General features: G+C 38.5%; 1 protein-coding gene across 3 annotated transcripts in view; it reads right to left on the bottom strand.

Moving 5' to 3' along the window:
* Positions 1-2,405: 2,405 nt before the first annotated feature.
* Positions 2,406-14,332, bottom strand: part of CWH43 (cell wall biogenesis 43 C-terminal homolog) — a 90,936-nt gene continuing 79,009 nt past the window's right edge. For 2 of the 3 annotated variants that reach the window (XM_054485814.2, XM_054485815.2), the window contains one exon: positions 2,930-3,193. In XM_054485814.2, coding sequence (XP_054341789.1) covers positions 3,115-3,193 — 79 coding nt within the window. In that variant the 3' untranslated portion in view covers positions 2,930-3,114. Of the gene's footprint in view, positions 2,512-2,929; positions 3,194-14,332 lie in introns of those variants that run through there. The other variant, XR_008502191.2, reaches the window with a different exon arrangement.

The raw sequence follows: 14,332 nt of genomic DNA, 5'->3' as shown, positions 1-14,332 counted from the left end.
AGCCTGATGAGTAAGCAGGAGGCTAAAACATAAAGATAGTTAATCTGATTTGTATTAGAAATTAGTAGAAATTTGGGGGAGATATGAACAACTACAGAAGAAAATAGGATATTGCCAAACTACATGATGTGGAGAAAAGATTTGCAAAGCAAGGGAATATCTAATTACCTCATTTGAATATGTTTTGAGTTTCTACAGTGTAAACCCTTCTCTATCTTCCCAAACATTCAGTAAAAGATGCTACCCACTAAGACACATAGTAAGAGTTTTTTATTTGTTTCTTTTGAGGAAGTCAAGAAAACAACCAAACTCTCTGCTTGGCATAGAACAGAGGCAGCTCCTGCTGTCTGTGTGTGGATCTGTCTCCCCAGGCACTAACAGTGTGTTTTAAATGCATATCTGCTTGCATTTACCTTGCACAGTAACATGATTCCGGTGTCAGAAATGCAATGAGACCATGTATAAATTGAAATATGACAGTAGAAGGAGATCAGTGAGAGAGATGCCTATAAGTATGTGAGTCTTGTCTCCTTCACTTCCCACAATTCACAGAAATCTTGGGAAGACACTCTCTTCTGGAAGGAGTGGAATGCGGGTTCTGGCTGTCTTACCTAGAGCTTAAAGGTAGAGAGACCCCAGTTGGCACATGGGTTATATAACCCTGCAGTATTGTTGTCAGGAGATAACATTGGTAAAGCATCTAGCTCAATAAAGGGTAAATAATCAGTAGTTGCTGTTCCATCTGTCTTTGTTTTTTCCCATCTCCCATACTTTTGTTTAGGGTAATGTCTTTTTCAGTTAAGTGATGCCTCCCACCACTGCCACAGGCCTAGTACAGTATAATGGACAAAACGGACACTGAATAAATATGTTTGTTGTTGCCAGATTCCCAAAGTTTTTCAAATATAAGTAAGTTTAAGGACTGTGTTACTTATGTATTGATACAAAACAAAGTACCCCATTACATAGTGGCTTAAAACAACAAACAGTTATTATCTGTCAAGATTTGGGACCAGTTAAGCTAGGCGCTTAGGGCTCAGGATCTCTCATAAAGTTGTAGCCAACATGGGGTTGAAGTTATCTGTAGTTTTTCTGGGGCTGGAGTTTCCAAATCTAAGGTGACTCACTCTCATGGCTATTGGCACAAGGCCTCAGTTCTTCACCACTTTTCCAAGGGGTGGCTCATGACACAGCAGCTGGCTTCTCTCAGAAGCAGACAGTGAGATTAAGACAAAAGCCCCAGTATTGTTTATAACCCAGACTTGGAGTCACATACCATCTCTTTCACTTTATTCTCTTCATTAGAAGTAAGTCACTAAGTCTAGCCTATACTAAAAGAGAAGTGAGTGAGGTTCCACCTTTTGAAGAAACTGCAGGATCATTCATGGAATCATCTTTAAAACTACTATAGGAATTCAGTGTTTTGCATATGGCAATGTGTTCAGTATATGATATCGTTTGGAGTTTGGATGTGTCCCCAGTCAAATTTCATCTTGAATCGTAGCTCCCATAATCCCCATGTGTCATGAGAGGGACGTGGTGAGATGTAATTGAGTCATGGGGGAGGTCACCCCCATGCTGTTCTGATGATAGTGAGTGAGTTCTCATGAGATCTGATGGTTTCATAAGGGACTTTTCCCTTTTTGCTCAGCACTTCTCCTTCCTGCCACCATGTGAAGAAGGATGTGTTTGCTTCCCCTTCCACCAGGATTGTAAGTGCCCTGAGGCCTCCCCAGCCCTGTGGAACTGTGAGTCAATTAAACCTCTTTCCTTTATAAATGATCCAGTCTTGGGCAGTTCTTTATAGCAGCATGAGAACAGACTAGTATGATACAATTTTGTTAAACAGATCTAAGGAATCTCCTTAGATTGTGACAGAATACATTTGGAAACTTTCTGACAACTTTTATCCCTGCCCCCCAAAAGATAAAGCAGCATTCAGTGTCCTTTCCAGTTCTAAGACCTCATGTACCTCCATGACCTACATTCAAATCATCTTCTGTGGAGATGGTGCTGTTGTGTTGAATTCGCCCCTTTGCTGCCTACTTGATGCTACAGAAGGAAAATCACTTCATGGGACCCCTCTGTGTGTTAAGGTATGCTTGCTGAGAGCCTGGTGGCCTGACTGATTGGAGGCATCAACACAGTGTGTCATGTACAGCCATGAAGTGATGTAAGCATGGGGAAAAAGACAGATGACCCCTCACAGTTCAGGGAAGGATGGTGATGGGCCGCTGCTGCTGCTGCTTATGTTAAGTCAGTAATAGTCACATGCACATTATTATTCTAGTAATTAGACTTAATTTGTTGAACATTTTCCCCAGCTTTGTCCCAAGAAGGGTTTAAAGTGCTTGATTTTCACAAGTAGTCCTTCTAGCTCATCCACAAATCAATGTCCGTCTGGGTGCAGTGACTCACGCTTGTAATCCCAGCAGTTTGGGAGGCTGGTGGGAGGATTGCTTGAGCCCAGAAGTTTGAGACCAGTTTGGGAAACATAGTGATACCTCTTCCCTACAAAAAAATTAAACAATTAGCCAGGCATGGTAGCAAGCACCTATAGTCACAGATACTCCAAAGGCTGAGGTGGGAGGATCACCTGAGCCCAAGAGATCAAGGCTGCAGTGAGCAGTGATCGCACCACTGCACTTTAGCCTGGGCAACTGAGAGAGATCCTGCCTCAAAAAAGAAAAAAAATCCTATTTTTAAGCCTTAAAGATCAAGGTGGCAGTGAGCAGTGATTACACCACTGCACTTTGCCTTGGCAACTGAGAGAGACTTTGTCTCAAAAAAGAAAACAAACAAACAAACAAAATTTCCTAATTCTAAGCCTTAAAAAGATAAGACATTTTTAATTATTTTAACTCCATAGTGAAACTTTCTTATATTACCCCAAATTCTATTTTTTATCAAAATATAGGGAAAACAATTTAGAGAAATGTTTTTATTAAGCAACATAGTTTATAAATGGAGGTAATTTCCCACTGCATAGATACCATGTTTTTTTAAGTTGAGGTTCTTCATGTGTATTTTCCCACTTTCATTAATCTCTTGTTTTTATCTTACACACTTTTTTACTTAGATTTGCCCAGCCAATAACTTCTTGTTTTAAATGTTTCATAAAAAGTATTTGGGAGTATTCATATGAAAATGATGGTTGTTTTCATAATTGTGACCTTCTTTGTAGGATCCAAATCTAAAAAAATAAAAAATAAAAAAAGTCATTGGCATGTGAAAACCATTCAGAAAGGTATATTCTTATGTAAAATTTCAACCATAAAATAAAATAGCAAATGAATAAATAAAAAAGATTCATGCATATGGGAAAGGCAAACTAAAATTTTAACCCCCAAAGTCCTCTTTCCATGGTTGTGGATAATTCCAAAGGCGCAACTGTTTAAGAATTATTGGCTAACATTGCTGAAAAATAAGTCCAGATTTTCTCTCTTGTCTTGAGTTTGAATAACATTCTCTTATAGGCAAAGGGGTCACAAAATCTGAAATGTTATTCATGTTACATTTATGCATATAAAAATCTATTTTGGCAGAACTTCTAAATTTTCTACATGTGTTAATGTGTTGTAGATTAACTCTTTACTTTGCACATGAATAACTAATTAATTATACAGCTCTGGTTGATATGATAGAATACAAAAAACACTAGGAAGAAAGCTAAGACTTGCACATAAGAGGCCACTTCCTTCCTTTTCTTCATAAGCAACCATAATATCTAACCTCTATAATGTAAGAGACAGGAGATCTGCTTCCTTTGTCATCTTAAAAGAATAATAACCAGGAATATCAAATTTAACATAACCTTTGATTCTGCTATTTCACATCTAGAGCTAGATCCTAAGGAAGTAATCAAGGTTGTGCTCAAATAGATAAGAATTCCTTAGAAGACTTTTTATAATAATAAAATAATAAATATGCAAAAATAACAAAATCGATTAGCTAAATTTTGGTGCATCCATACAATGAAATATTATGCAATGATTAAAACATATTTTAAGAAGAATACTTTATTATGGAATGAAGTTCATAATATACTATTTGGATGAAAGAATCAGATTAGCAAATAAAACAAAAACACATATACACACAGATATACATACATACATATATGTGTCATACATTTACAAAAGTAGGATAATTGTTTGATGTATAGATATATACAAGAGTGATGTCAGCAAGATGGCAAAATATGACTTTCCAGTGCTTGTCCCTGTAGAAACATCCATTTGAACAACTATCCATGCACAAAAATATCTTCACAAGAGCTAAAGATTTCAGATGAGAGATTATAGCACTTGAATGTATTAGAGAAATAAGAAAAGGCTCATTGAGAAGGGTAAGAAGGACAACTTCGCATTACCTCTATCACTCCTCCCCCAAGACTAGGTAGCACAGTAAGTAGAGAGATAGATACTCTCCGCATAGGGTAAAATGAGTGAAGTAAGCACCCAACTTTGCCACAGACCCCAGCACCAGCTCCAGGCCAATGAACACTGGCATCAGGCTGGCACCCACAGACCAAGCTTCCAGGCCCACCTAAACACCAGGCCAGCCCCAACAACCCCAGGCCCTAAGCCGGCCCTAGAAAATTCAGGCTCCAGCCCCACCCAAGGCTCCAGACTGGCATCAGTGTCAGGCCACCCCTCTAAAGCCCCAGATTCCAGGCCAGAACACATGGACCCAGCCTTTAGGCTTACCCCAGCTTCAGGCCAGCCCTGTGGTCCCTGACTCCAGTGCCCATGGACCTGCCCTCCAGAGCAATACCCACAGACCCAGGCTCCAAGCCCAACCCAGTGCTAGGCTGGCCCCTATGCAACCAGCTCCAGGCCACCCCTCATAACCCCAGGCACCAGGACAGCATTGACAGTTCCAGGCTCCAGACTGGCCCTGTGAACCCAGGCTCTAACCCACCCCAGCTCCAGACCAGTCCCTGCAGCCCCAGGTAACAGAATCTAGGCCTGCTCCAGAAATTCCAGAGTACAGGCCCACCATAGGAGACCCCAGCACTGGGTTTAACATAGGAGGCCCAGGCTCCATGGGCCCAGGTTCCAGGTCTATCCCAATGGATCCAGGCACCAGGTTCATTCCAGCACCAGGGTGGCTCTTGCAGACTCAGGCTGAAGGCCTAACCCCACACATCTACCCCAGGAATCAGGTTGGCTCTCATGGGCCCAGACTTCAAGTCCAGTCCCTATTGACACAGGCTCTAGGCCCATCCCAATGGACCCCAGCACCAGGCTGGCCCCCATAGACCCAGGCACAAAGCCTATCCACCTGCTGATCCAGGCACCAAGCAAGTTGGCCCAAGAACTCTAGCATAAGTCCTCCCATGAGCCCAGCTGGATAGCCCACTGAGAATCTTTGGACCTGCCAACTGGTAAAGGCTTTCCCTGCCAAAGCCAATCTGTAAAGACTAGAAGAGATGCCCACTTTTTCAAATGTACGGATACCAGGGCATGTCCATAAAGATCACAAATAATCAAGGAAAGATGATACCACCAAAGGAACAAATAAAGCACAAGTAACTGTTGCTGATGAAAAACAGCCTAATGAAAAATTCAAAATAATCACCTTGAAGCTAAGTGAGCTACAAGAGAACACAGATAGACAACTAAACAAAATAAGAAAAAGAGTACATAAACAGAATGAAAAGTTCAATAAAGAGATAGAAATCATAAAAAAGAACCAAACAGAAATTCTAGAGCTAAGGAACATCATAACTAAACTGAAAAATTCAATAAAGAGATTGAACAGCAGACTCAATCAAGCAGAAGAATCAGAGAGCTCAAAGTCTGGTCATTCAAAATTACTCAACCAGAGTAATAGAAAAAAGAATGAAAAAGTGAAGATAGCCTACGGAAATTATAGGTCATCATTAAGTAAACCAATATACACCTTATTGGTGTTCCAGAAGAAGCAGAGAAAGAAGGAAAAAGGGAGAGAAAGCTTATTTAAAGAAAAGCAGCTGAACTTTCCAAATTTGGAGAGGAAGATTAACATGCAGATCCATGAAGCCCAAATAACTTCCAAATATATTAAATATAAAGAGATTGCTACCAAGACACATTATAATCAAATTTTTAAAAATCAAAGACAAAAAGAAAATTTTACAAGCCACAAGAGAAAAGCAAAGAGAAAAAACATTCAAGGGAACCCCTATAAGACTATCAGTGTGTTTCTCAGTAGAAACCTTGCAGGCCAAAAGAAATTGAGATGATGTATTCAAAGTGCTAAAAGAAAACAACTGCCTACCAAGAATACTATGTAGCAAGGCTGTCCTTCAGGGACAAGGAGAGGTAAGGACTTTCCCAAAGAGGCAAAAGCTGCAGGAGTTCATCATCATTAGATGCACTTTATGAGAAATGCTAATGGGAGTTTTTCAAGTTGAAATGAAAGGACATTAACAATGTGAACACGTATGAAAGTATAAAACTTATTGTAAAGATAATAATAGAGTCAAATTCAGAAAATATTAATACTTTAATGCTGATGCAGCATCATTTTTAACTCTAGTGTAAAAGTTAAAAGACAGAAGTATTAAAATAACTATAACTACAAAAATTTGTTAATGGATATATGATATATAAAATACGTGAATTGTGACATCAATAACATAAAATGTAGTGGGAGGAAAAGCTAAATCTCAGTTTTTATATGCAGCAAAGTTGTTTTCAGCTTAAAATAAATAGTTATGTTTTATGTAAGACTCACAGTACCTACAAATAAAAAACCTATAGTACATACACAGATGATAAAGAGAAAGCAATCAAAGCATACTATTACCAAAAAGCTCATCAAATCATAAGGGAAAAGAGGAAGAATAGAATGAAGGAACTGTAAAACAGTCAGAAAACAATTCTTTAAATGTCAATACTAAGTCCTTAACTATCAGTAATTACTTTAAATGTAAATGGATTAAATTCTCTAATCAAAAGACAGAGTGAAAAAAATAAGTTATAAGAAATTGCTGCCTATAAAAAAAACTCACTTTAGCTTTAAGGATATACACAGACTGAAAGAGAAGGTTTGGAAAGATATTCCATGCAAATGATAACCAAAAGAGATGAGGGATGGCTCTACTTAGACAAAGTAGACTTTAAGTCAAAAACTGTCAGAAGAGACAAAGAAGGTCATTATACTAAAGGGCTCAATTCATCAATATAATATAATAATTATAAATATATGTGCACCCACCATCAGAGAACCTAAATAGATGAAGAAAATATTAACAGAACTGAAGGGAGAACTAGACAGCAATACAATAGTAGTAGGGGACTTCAATAACCCACTTCCAACAATGGATAAATCATTCAAATAGAAAATCAACAAGGAAACAGTAGACTTGAACAACGCTATAGACCAAATCGACCTAACATACATAGAGAGCATTTCACCCAACAGCAGCAGAGTATACATTCTTTTCAAGCGCAAATGAAGGGAAAATAAATCTTGGAGCCCCAAAATCACTAAGCTAGAGGGAAAAGTCAAGCTGGGAACGGCTTAGGGCAAACCTGCCTCCCATTCTATTTGAAGTCATCCCTCTGCTCACTGAGATAAATGCATATCTCACTGCCTCTTTCAGAGAGGCTAATCAGAAACTCAAAAGAATGCAACCATTTCTCTCTTACATATGAACTGAAAGCCTGCTCCCTGCTTCGAGATGTCCTGCCTTTGCTTCCAGTTGTCCTGCCTTCCCGGACTGAACCAATGTTCATCTTACATATGTTGATTGATGTCTCATGTCTCCCTAAAATATATAAAACCAAGCTATACTCTGACCACCTTGGGCACATGTCATCAGGACCTCCTGAGGCTGTGTCACAGGTGTGCATCCTTAACTTTGGCAAAATAAACTTCCTAAACTGACTGAGAACTGTCTCAGATTTTGGGGGTTCACACGTTCATGGAACATTCTCCAGGACAAATCTTATGTTAGGCAACAAAACAAGCCTTAACAAATTTAAGAATACTGAAATCATTTTGAGTAGCCTTTCCAACAAAAATAGTTCAATTATAAATTAATAAGAGGAAAATTGGAAAATTCACAAATATGTAGAAATTAAACAACACTTTCCTAAACAGACAACGGATCAAAGAAGAAATCAAAAGGAAAGATTTAAATTATGTTGAGACAAATAAAAATGGAAACACAATGTACCAAAACTTACGGGATGTAGCAAACACGGTTTTAAAAGGGAATTTTGTAGCAATAAACACCTACATTAAGAAAAAATAAAGACATCAAACAACCTAACTTTATACCTGTGGGAGTAGAAAAAGAACAAAGCCTGACATCAACAAAAGGAAGGAAATAATAAATATTAGAGCAAAAATAATGAAATAGAGGATAGAAAAATTTAAAAAAATCTATGAAACTAAGAGTTGGTTTTTTGAAAAGATAAAACGGATAAACTGTTAGCTAGACTTACTAAGAAAAAAGAGAGAAAATCAAATTAATAAAATTATAAATCAGTGTGGAGATGTTACAACTGATACCACAGAAACACAAATAATCATAAGTGACTACCATGAGCAATAATATGCCAAAAAACTGGATAGCCTAAAAGAAAGAAATGGACCAGTTCATAGTAACAAACAATCTACCAAGACTGACTCATGAAGAAATTCAAAATGTGAACAGTTCAATAATGCATAAGGAAATGGAATCAGTAATCAAAAACCTCCTCAGAAGCAAAAAGCCCAGACCCAATTGCCTCACTGGTGAATTCTACAAAACATCTAAAGAAAAATTAGGTTGACCACAGTGGCTCACGCCTGTAATCCCAGCACCTTGGGAGGCCAAGGCAGGCGGATCACCTGAGGTCAGGAGTTCAAGACCAGCCTGGCCAACATGGCGAAACCCTATCTCTACCAAAAGTACAAACATTAGCTGGGTGTGGTGGCAGGAGCCTATAATCCCAGCTACTCAGGAGGCTGAGGCAGGAGAATTGCTTCACCTGGGAGGTGGAAGTTGCAGTAAGCTGAGATCGTGCCGTTGCATTCCAGCATGGGTGACAAGAGTGACACTCTATCTCAAAAAAAAATGAAAGAAAAATTAATGCCCATCCTTCTCAAACTCTTTCATAATTGAAGAGGAGGGAACACCTGCAAATTCGTTATTAGCCTGATACCAAAGCCAAACATGGATGCTACAAGAAAAGAAAATGATAAGCCAATATCCCTAATGAACACACATGTAGAAAATCCTTAACAAAATACCAGCAAACAGAATTCAACAGTACCTTAAAAGGATCATACACCCTGATCAAGGGGGATTTATCCTTGGGATGCAAGGATAGTTAAATATATGCAAATCAATAAATATGATACAATGTATTAACAGGGTAAAAGACAAAAATCATATGATCATCTCAATAGATGCAGAAAAAGCATCTGAGAGATTTTGTCACCACCAGGCCTGCCCTAAAAGAGCTCCTGAAGGAAGCGCTAAACATGGAAAGGCACAACCGGTACCAGCCACTGCAAAATCATACCGAAATGTAAAGACCATTGAGACTAGGAAGAGACTGCATCAACTAACGAGCAAAATAACCAGCTAACATCATAATGACAGGATCAGATTCACACATAACAATATTAACTTTAAATGGAAATGGACTAAATGCTCCAATTAAAAGACACAGACTGGCAAATTGGATAAAGACTCAAGACCCATCAGTGTGCTGTATTCAGGAAACCCATCTCACGTGCAGAGACACACATAGGCTCAAAATAAAAGGATGGAGGAAGATCTACCAAGCAAATGGAAAACAAAAAAAGGCAGAGGTTGCAATCCTAGTCTCTGATAAAACAGACTTTAAACCAACAAAGATCAAAAGAGACAAAGAAGGCCATTACATAATGGTAAAGGGATTAATTTAACAAGAAGAACTAACTATCCTAAATATATATGCACCCAATACAGGAGCACCCAGATTCATAAAGCAAGTCCTGAGTGACCTACAAAGAGACTTAGACTCCCACACATTAATAATGGGAGACTTTAACACCCCACTGTCAACATTAGACAGATCAACGAGACAGAAAGTCAACAAGGATACCCAGGAATTGAACTCAGCTCTGCACCAAGCAGACCTAATAGAAATCTACAGAACTCTCCACCCCAAATCAACAGAATATACATTTTTTTCAGCACCACACCACACCTATTCGAAAATTGACCATATACTTGGAAGTAAAGCTCTCCTCAATAAATGTAAAAGAATAGAAATTATAACAAACTATCTCTCAGATCACAGTGCAATCAAGCTAGAACTCAGGATTAAGAATCTCACTCAAAACCGCTCAACTACGTGGAAACTGAACAACCTGCACCTGAATGACTACTGGGTACATAACGAAATGAAGGCAGAAATAAAGATGTTCTTTGAAACCAACGAGAACCAAGACACAACATACTAGAATCTCTGGGATGCATTCAAAGCAGTGTGTAGAGGGAAATTTATAGCACTAAATGCCCACAAGGGAAAGCAGGAAAGATCCAAAAGTGACACCCTAACATCACAATTAAAAGAACTAGAAAAGCAAGAGCAAACACATTCAAAAGCTAGCAGAAGGCAAGAAATAACTAAAATCAGAGCAGAACTGAAGGAAATAGAGACACAAAAAACCCTTCAAAAAATAAATGAATCCAGGAGCTGGTTTTTTGAAAGGATCAACAAAATTGATAGACAGCTAGCAAGATTAATAAAGAAAAAAAGAGAGAAGAATCAAATAGATGCAATAAAAAATGATAAAGGGGATATCACCACCGATCCCACAGAAATACAAACTACCGTCAGAGAATATTACAAACACCTCTACACAAATAAACTAGAAAATCTAGAAGAAATGGATAAATTCCTCAACACATACACCCTCCCAAGACTAAACCAGGAAGAAGTTGAATCTCTGAATAGACCAATAACAGGAGCTGAAATTGTGGCAATAATCAATAGCTTACCAACCAAAAAAAGTCCAGGACCAGATGGGTTCACAGCCGAATTCTACCAGAGGTACAAGAAGGAGCTGGTACCATTTCTTCTGAAACTATTCCAATCAATAGAAAAAGAGGGAATCCTCCCTAACTCATTTTATGAGGCCAGCATCATCCTGATACCAAAGCCTGGCAGAGACACAACAAAAAAAGAGAATTTTAGACCAATAACCTTGATGAACATTGATGCAAAAATCCTCAATAAAATACTGGCAAACAGAATCCAGCAGCACATCAAAAAGCTTATCCACCATGATCAAGTGGGCTTCATCCCTGGGATGCAAGGCTGGTTCAATATACACAAATCAATAAATGTAATCCAGCATATAAACAGAACCAAAGTCAAAAACCAGATGATTATCTCAATAGATGCAGAAAAGGCCTTTGACAAAATTCAACAACCCGTCATGCTAAAAACTCTCAATAAATTAGGTATTGATGGGTCGTATCTCAAAATAATAAGAGCTATTTATGACAAACCCACAGCCAATATCATACTGAATGGGCAAAAACTGGAAGCATTCCCTTTGAAAACTGGCACAAGACAGGGATGCCCTCTCTCACCACTTCTATTCAACATAGTGTTGGAAGTTCTGGCCAGGGCAATTAGGCAAGAGAAGGAAATCAAGGGTATTCAATTAGGAAAAGAGGAAGTCAAATTGTCCCTGTTTGCAGATGACATGATAGTATATCTAGAAAACCCCATTGTCTCAGCCCAAAATCTCCTTAAGCTGATAAGCAACTTCAGCAAAGTCTCAGGATACAAAATCAATGTACAAAAATCACAAGCATTCTTATACATCAATAACAGACAAACAGAGAACCAAATCATGAGTGAACTCCCATTCACAATTGCTTCAAAGAGAATAAAATACCTAGGAATCCAACTTACAAGGGATGTGAAGGACCTCTGCAAGGAGAACTACAAACCACTGCTCAAGGAAATAAAAGACGACACAAACAAATGGAAGAACATTCCATGCTCATGGGTAGGAAGAATCAATATCATGAAAATGGCCATCCTTCCCAAGGTAATTTACAGATTCAATGCCACCCCCATCAAGTTACCAATGACTTTCTTCACAGAATTGGAAAAAAACTACTTTAAAGTTCATATGGAACCAAAAAAGAGCCCGCATCGCCAAGTCAATCCTAAGCCAAAAGAACAAAGCTGGAGGCATCACGCTACCTGACTTCAAACTATACTACAAGGCTATAGTAACCAAAACAGCATGGTACTGGTACCAAAACAGAGATATAGATCAATGGAACAGAACAGAGCCATCAGAAATAATGCCACATATCTACAAGTATCTGATCTTTGACAAACCTGACAAAAACAAGAAATGGGGAAAGGATTCCCTATTTAATAAATGGTGCTGGGAAAACTGGCTAGCCATATGTAGAAAGCTGAAACTGGATCCCTTCCTTACACCTTATTCAAAAATCAATTCAAGATGGATTAAAGACTTAAATGTTAGACCTAAAACCATAAAAACCCTAGAAGAAAACCTAGGCAATACCATTCAGGACATAGGCATGGGCAAGGACTTCATGTCTAAAACACCAAAAGCAATGGCAACAAAAGCCAAAATTGACAAATGGGATCTCATTAAACTAAAAAGCTTCTGCACAGCAAAGGAAACTACCATCAGAGTGAACAGGCAACCTACAAAATTGGAGAAAATTTTCACAACCTACACATCTGACAAAGGGCTAATATCCAGAATCTACAATGAACTCCAACAAATTTACAAGAAAAAAACAAACAACCCCATCAAAAAGTGGGCAAAGGACATGAACAGACACTTCTCAAAGGAAGACATTTATGCAGCCAAAAAACACATGAAAAAATGCTCACCATCACTGGCCATCAGAGAAATGCAAATCAAAACCACAATGAGATACCATCTCACACCAGTTAGAATGGCAATCATTAAAAAGTCAGGAAACAACAGGTGCTGGAGAGGATGTGGAGAAATAGGAACACTTTTACACTGTTGGTGGGACTGTAAACTAGTTCAACCCTTGTGGAAGTCAGTGTGGCGATTCCTCAGGGATCTAGAACTAGAAATTCCATTTGACCCAGCCATCCCATTACTGGGTATATACCCAAAGGACTATAAATCATGCTGCTATAAAGACACATGCACACGTATGTTTATTGCGGCATTATTCACAATAGCAAAGACTTGGAACCAACCCAAATGTCCAACAATGATAGACTGGATTAAGAAAATGTGGCACATATACACCATGGAATACTATGCAGCCATAAAAATTGATGAGTTCACGTCCTTTGTAGGGACATGGATGAAATTGGAAATCATCATTCTCAGTAAACTATCACAAGAACAAAAAACCAAACACCGCAAATTCTCACTCATAGGTGGGAATTGAACAATGAGAACACATGGACACAGGAAGGGGAACATCACACTTCGGGGACTGTTGTGGGGTGGGGGGAGGGAGGAGGGATAGCATTGGGAGATATACCTAATGCTAGATGACGAGTTGGTGGGTGCAGCGCACCAGCATGGCACATGTATACGTATGTAACTTACCTGCACGTTGCGCACATGTACCATAGAGCCTAAAGTATAATAATACTAATACTAATAATAATAATAATAAAATAAAATAAAATAAAATAAAAAAGAAAAAGCATCTGAAAAATTCAACGTCTTTTCATGATAAAAACTCTCATAAATTTGTTTGAGTTCATTGTAGATTCTGGATATTAGCCCTTTGTCAGATCAGTAGGTTGTGAAAATTTTCTCCCATTTTGTAGGTTGCCTGTTCCTCTGATGGTAGTTTCTTTTGCTGTGCAGAGGCTTTTTAGCTTAATTAGATCCCAATTGTCAATTTCAGCTTTTGTTGCCATTGCTTTTGGTGTTTTAAACATGAAGTCCTTGCCCGTGCCTATGACCTGAATGGTATTGCCTAGGTTTTCTTCTAGGGTTTTTATGGTTTTAGGTCCAACGTTTAAGTCTTTAATCCATCTTGAATTAATTTTTGTATAAGGTGTAAGGAAGGGATCCAGTTTCAGCTTTCTACATATGGCTAGCCAGTTTTCCCAGCACCATTTATAAAATAGAGAATCCTTTCCCCATTGCTTGTTTTTCTCAGGTTTGTCAAAGATCAGATAATTTTATATATGTGGCATTATTTCTGAGGGCTCTGTTCTCTTCCATTGATCTATATCTCTGTTTTGGTCCAAGTACCATGCTGTTTTGGTTACTGTAGCCTTGTAGTATAGTTTGAAGTCAGGTAGCATGAAGCCTCCAGCTTTGTTCTTTCGGCTTAGCATTGACTTGGCGATGT

This window comes from Pongo pygmaeus, chromosome 3 (assembly GCF_028885625.2).
Source record: "Pongo pygmaeus isolate AG05252 chromosome 3, NHGRI_mPonPyg2-v2.0_pri, whole genome shotgun sequence".
Classification (NCBI taxonomy): Eukaryota; Metazoa; Chordata; class Mammalia; order Primates; family Hominidae; genus Pongo; species Pongo pygmaeus.
The sequence above is the reverse complement of the archived record's forward strand: the minus strand, read 5'-3'. Positions and strand labels throughout refer to the sequence as shown.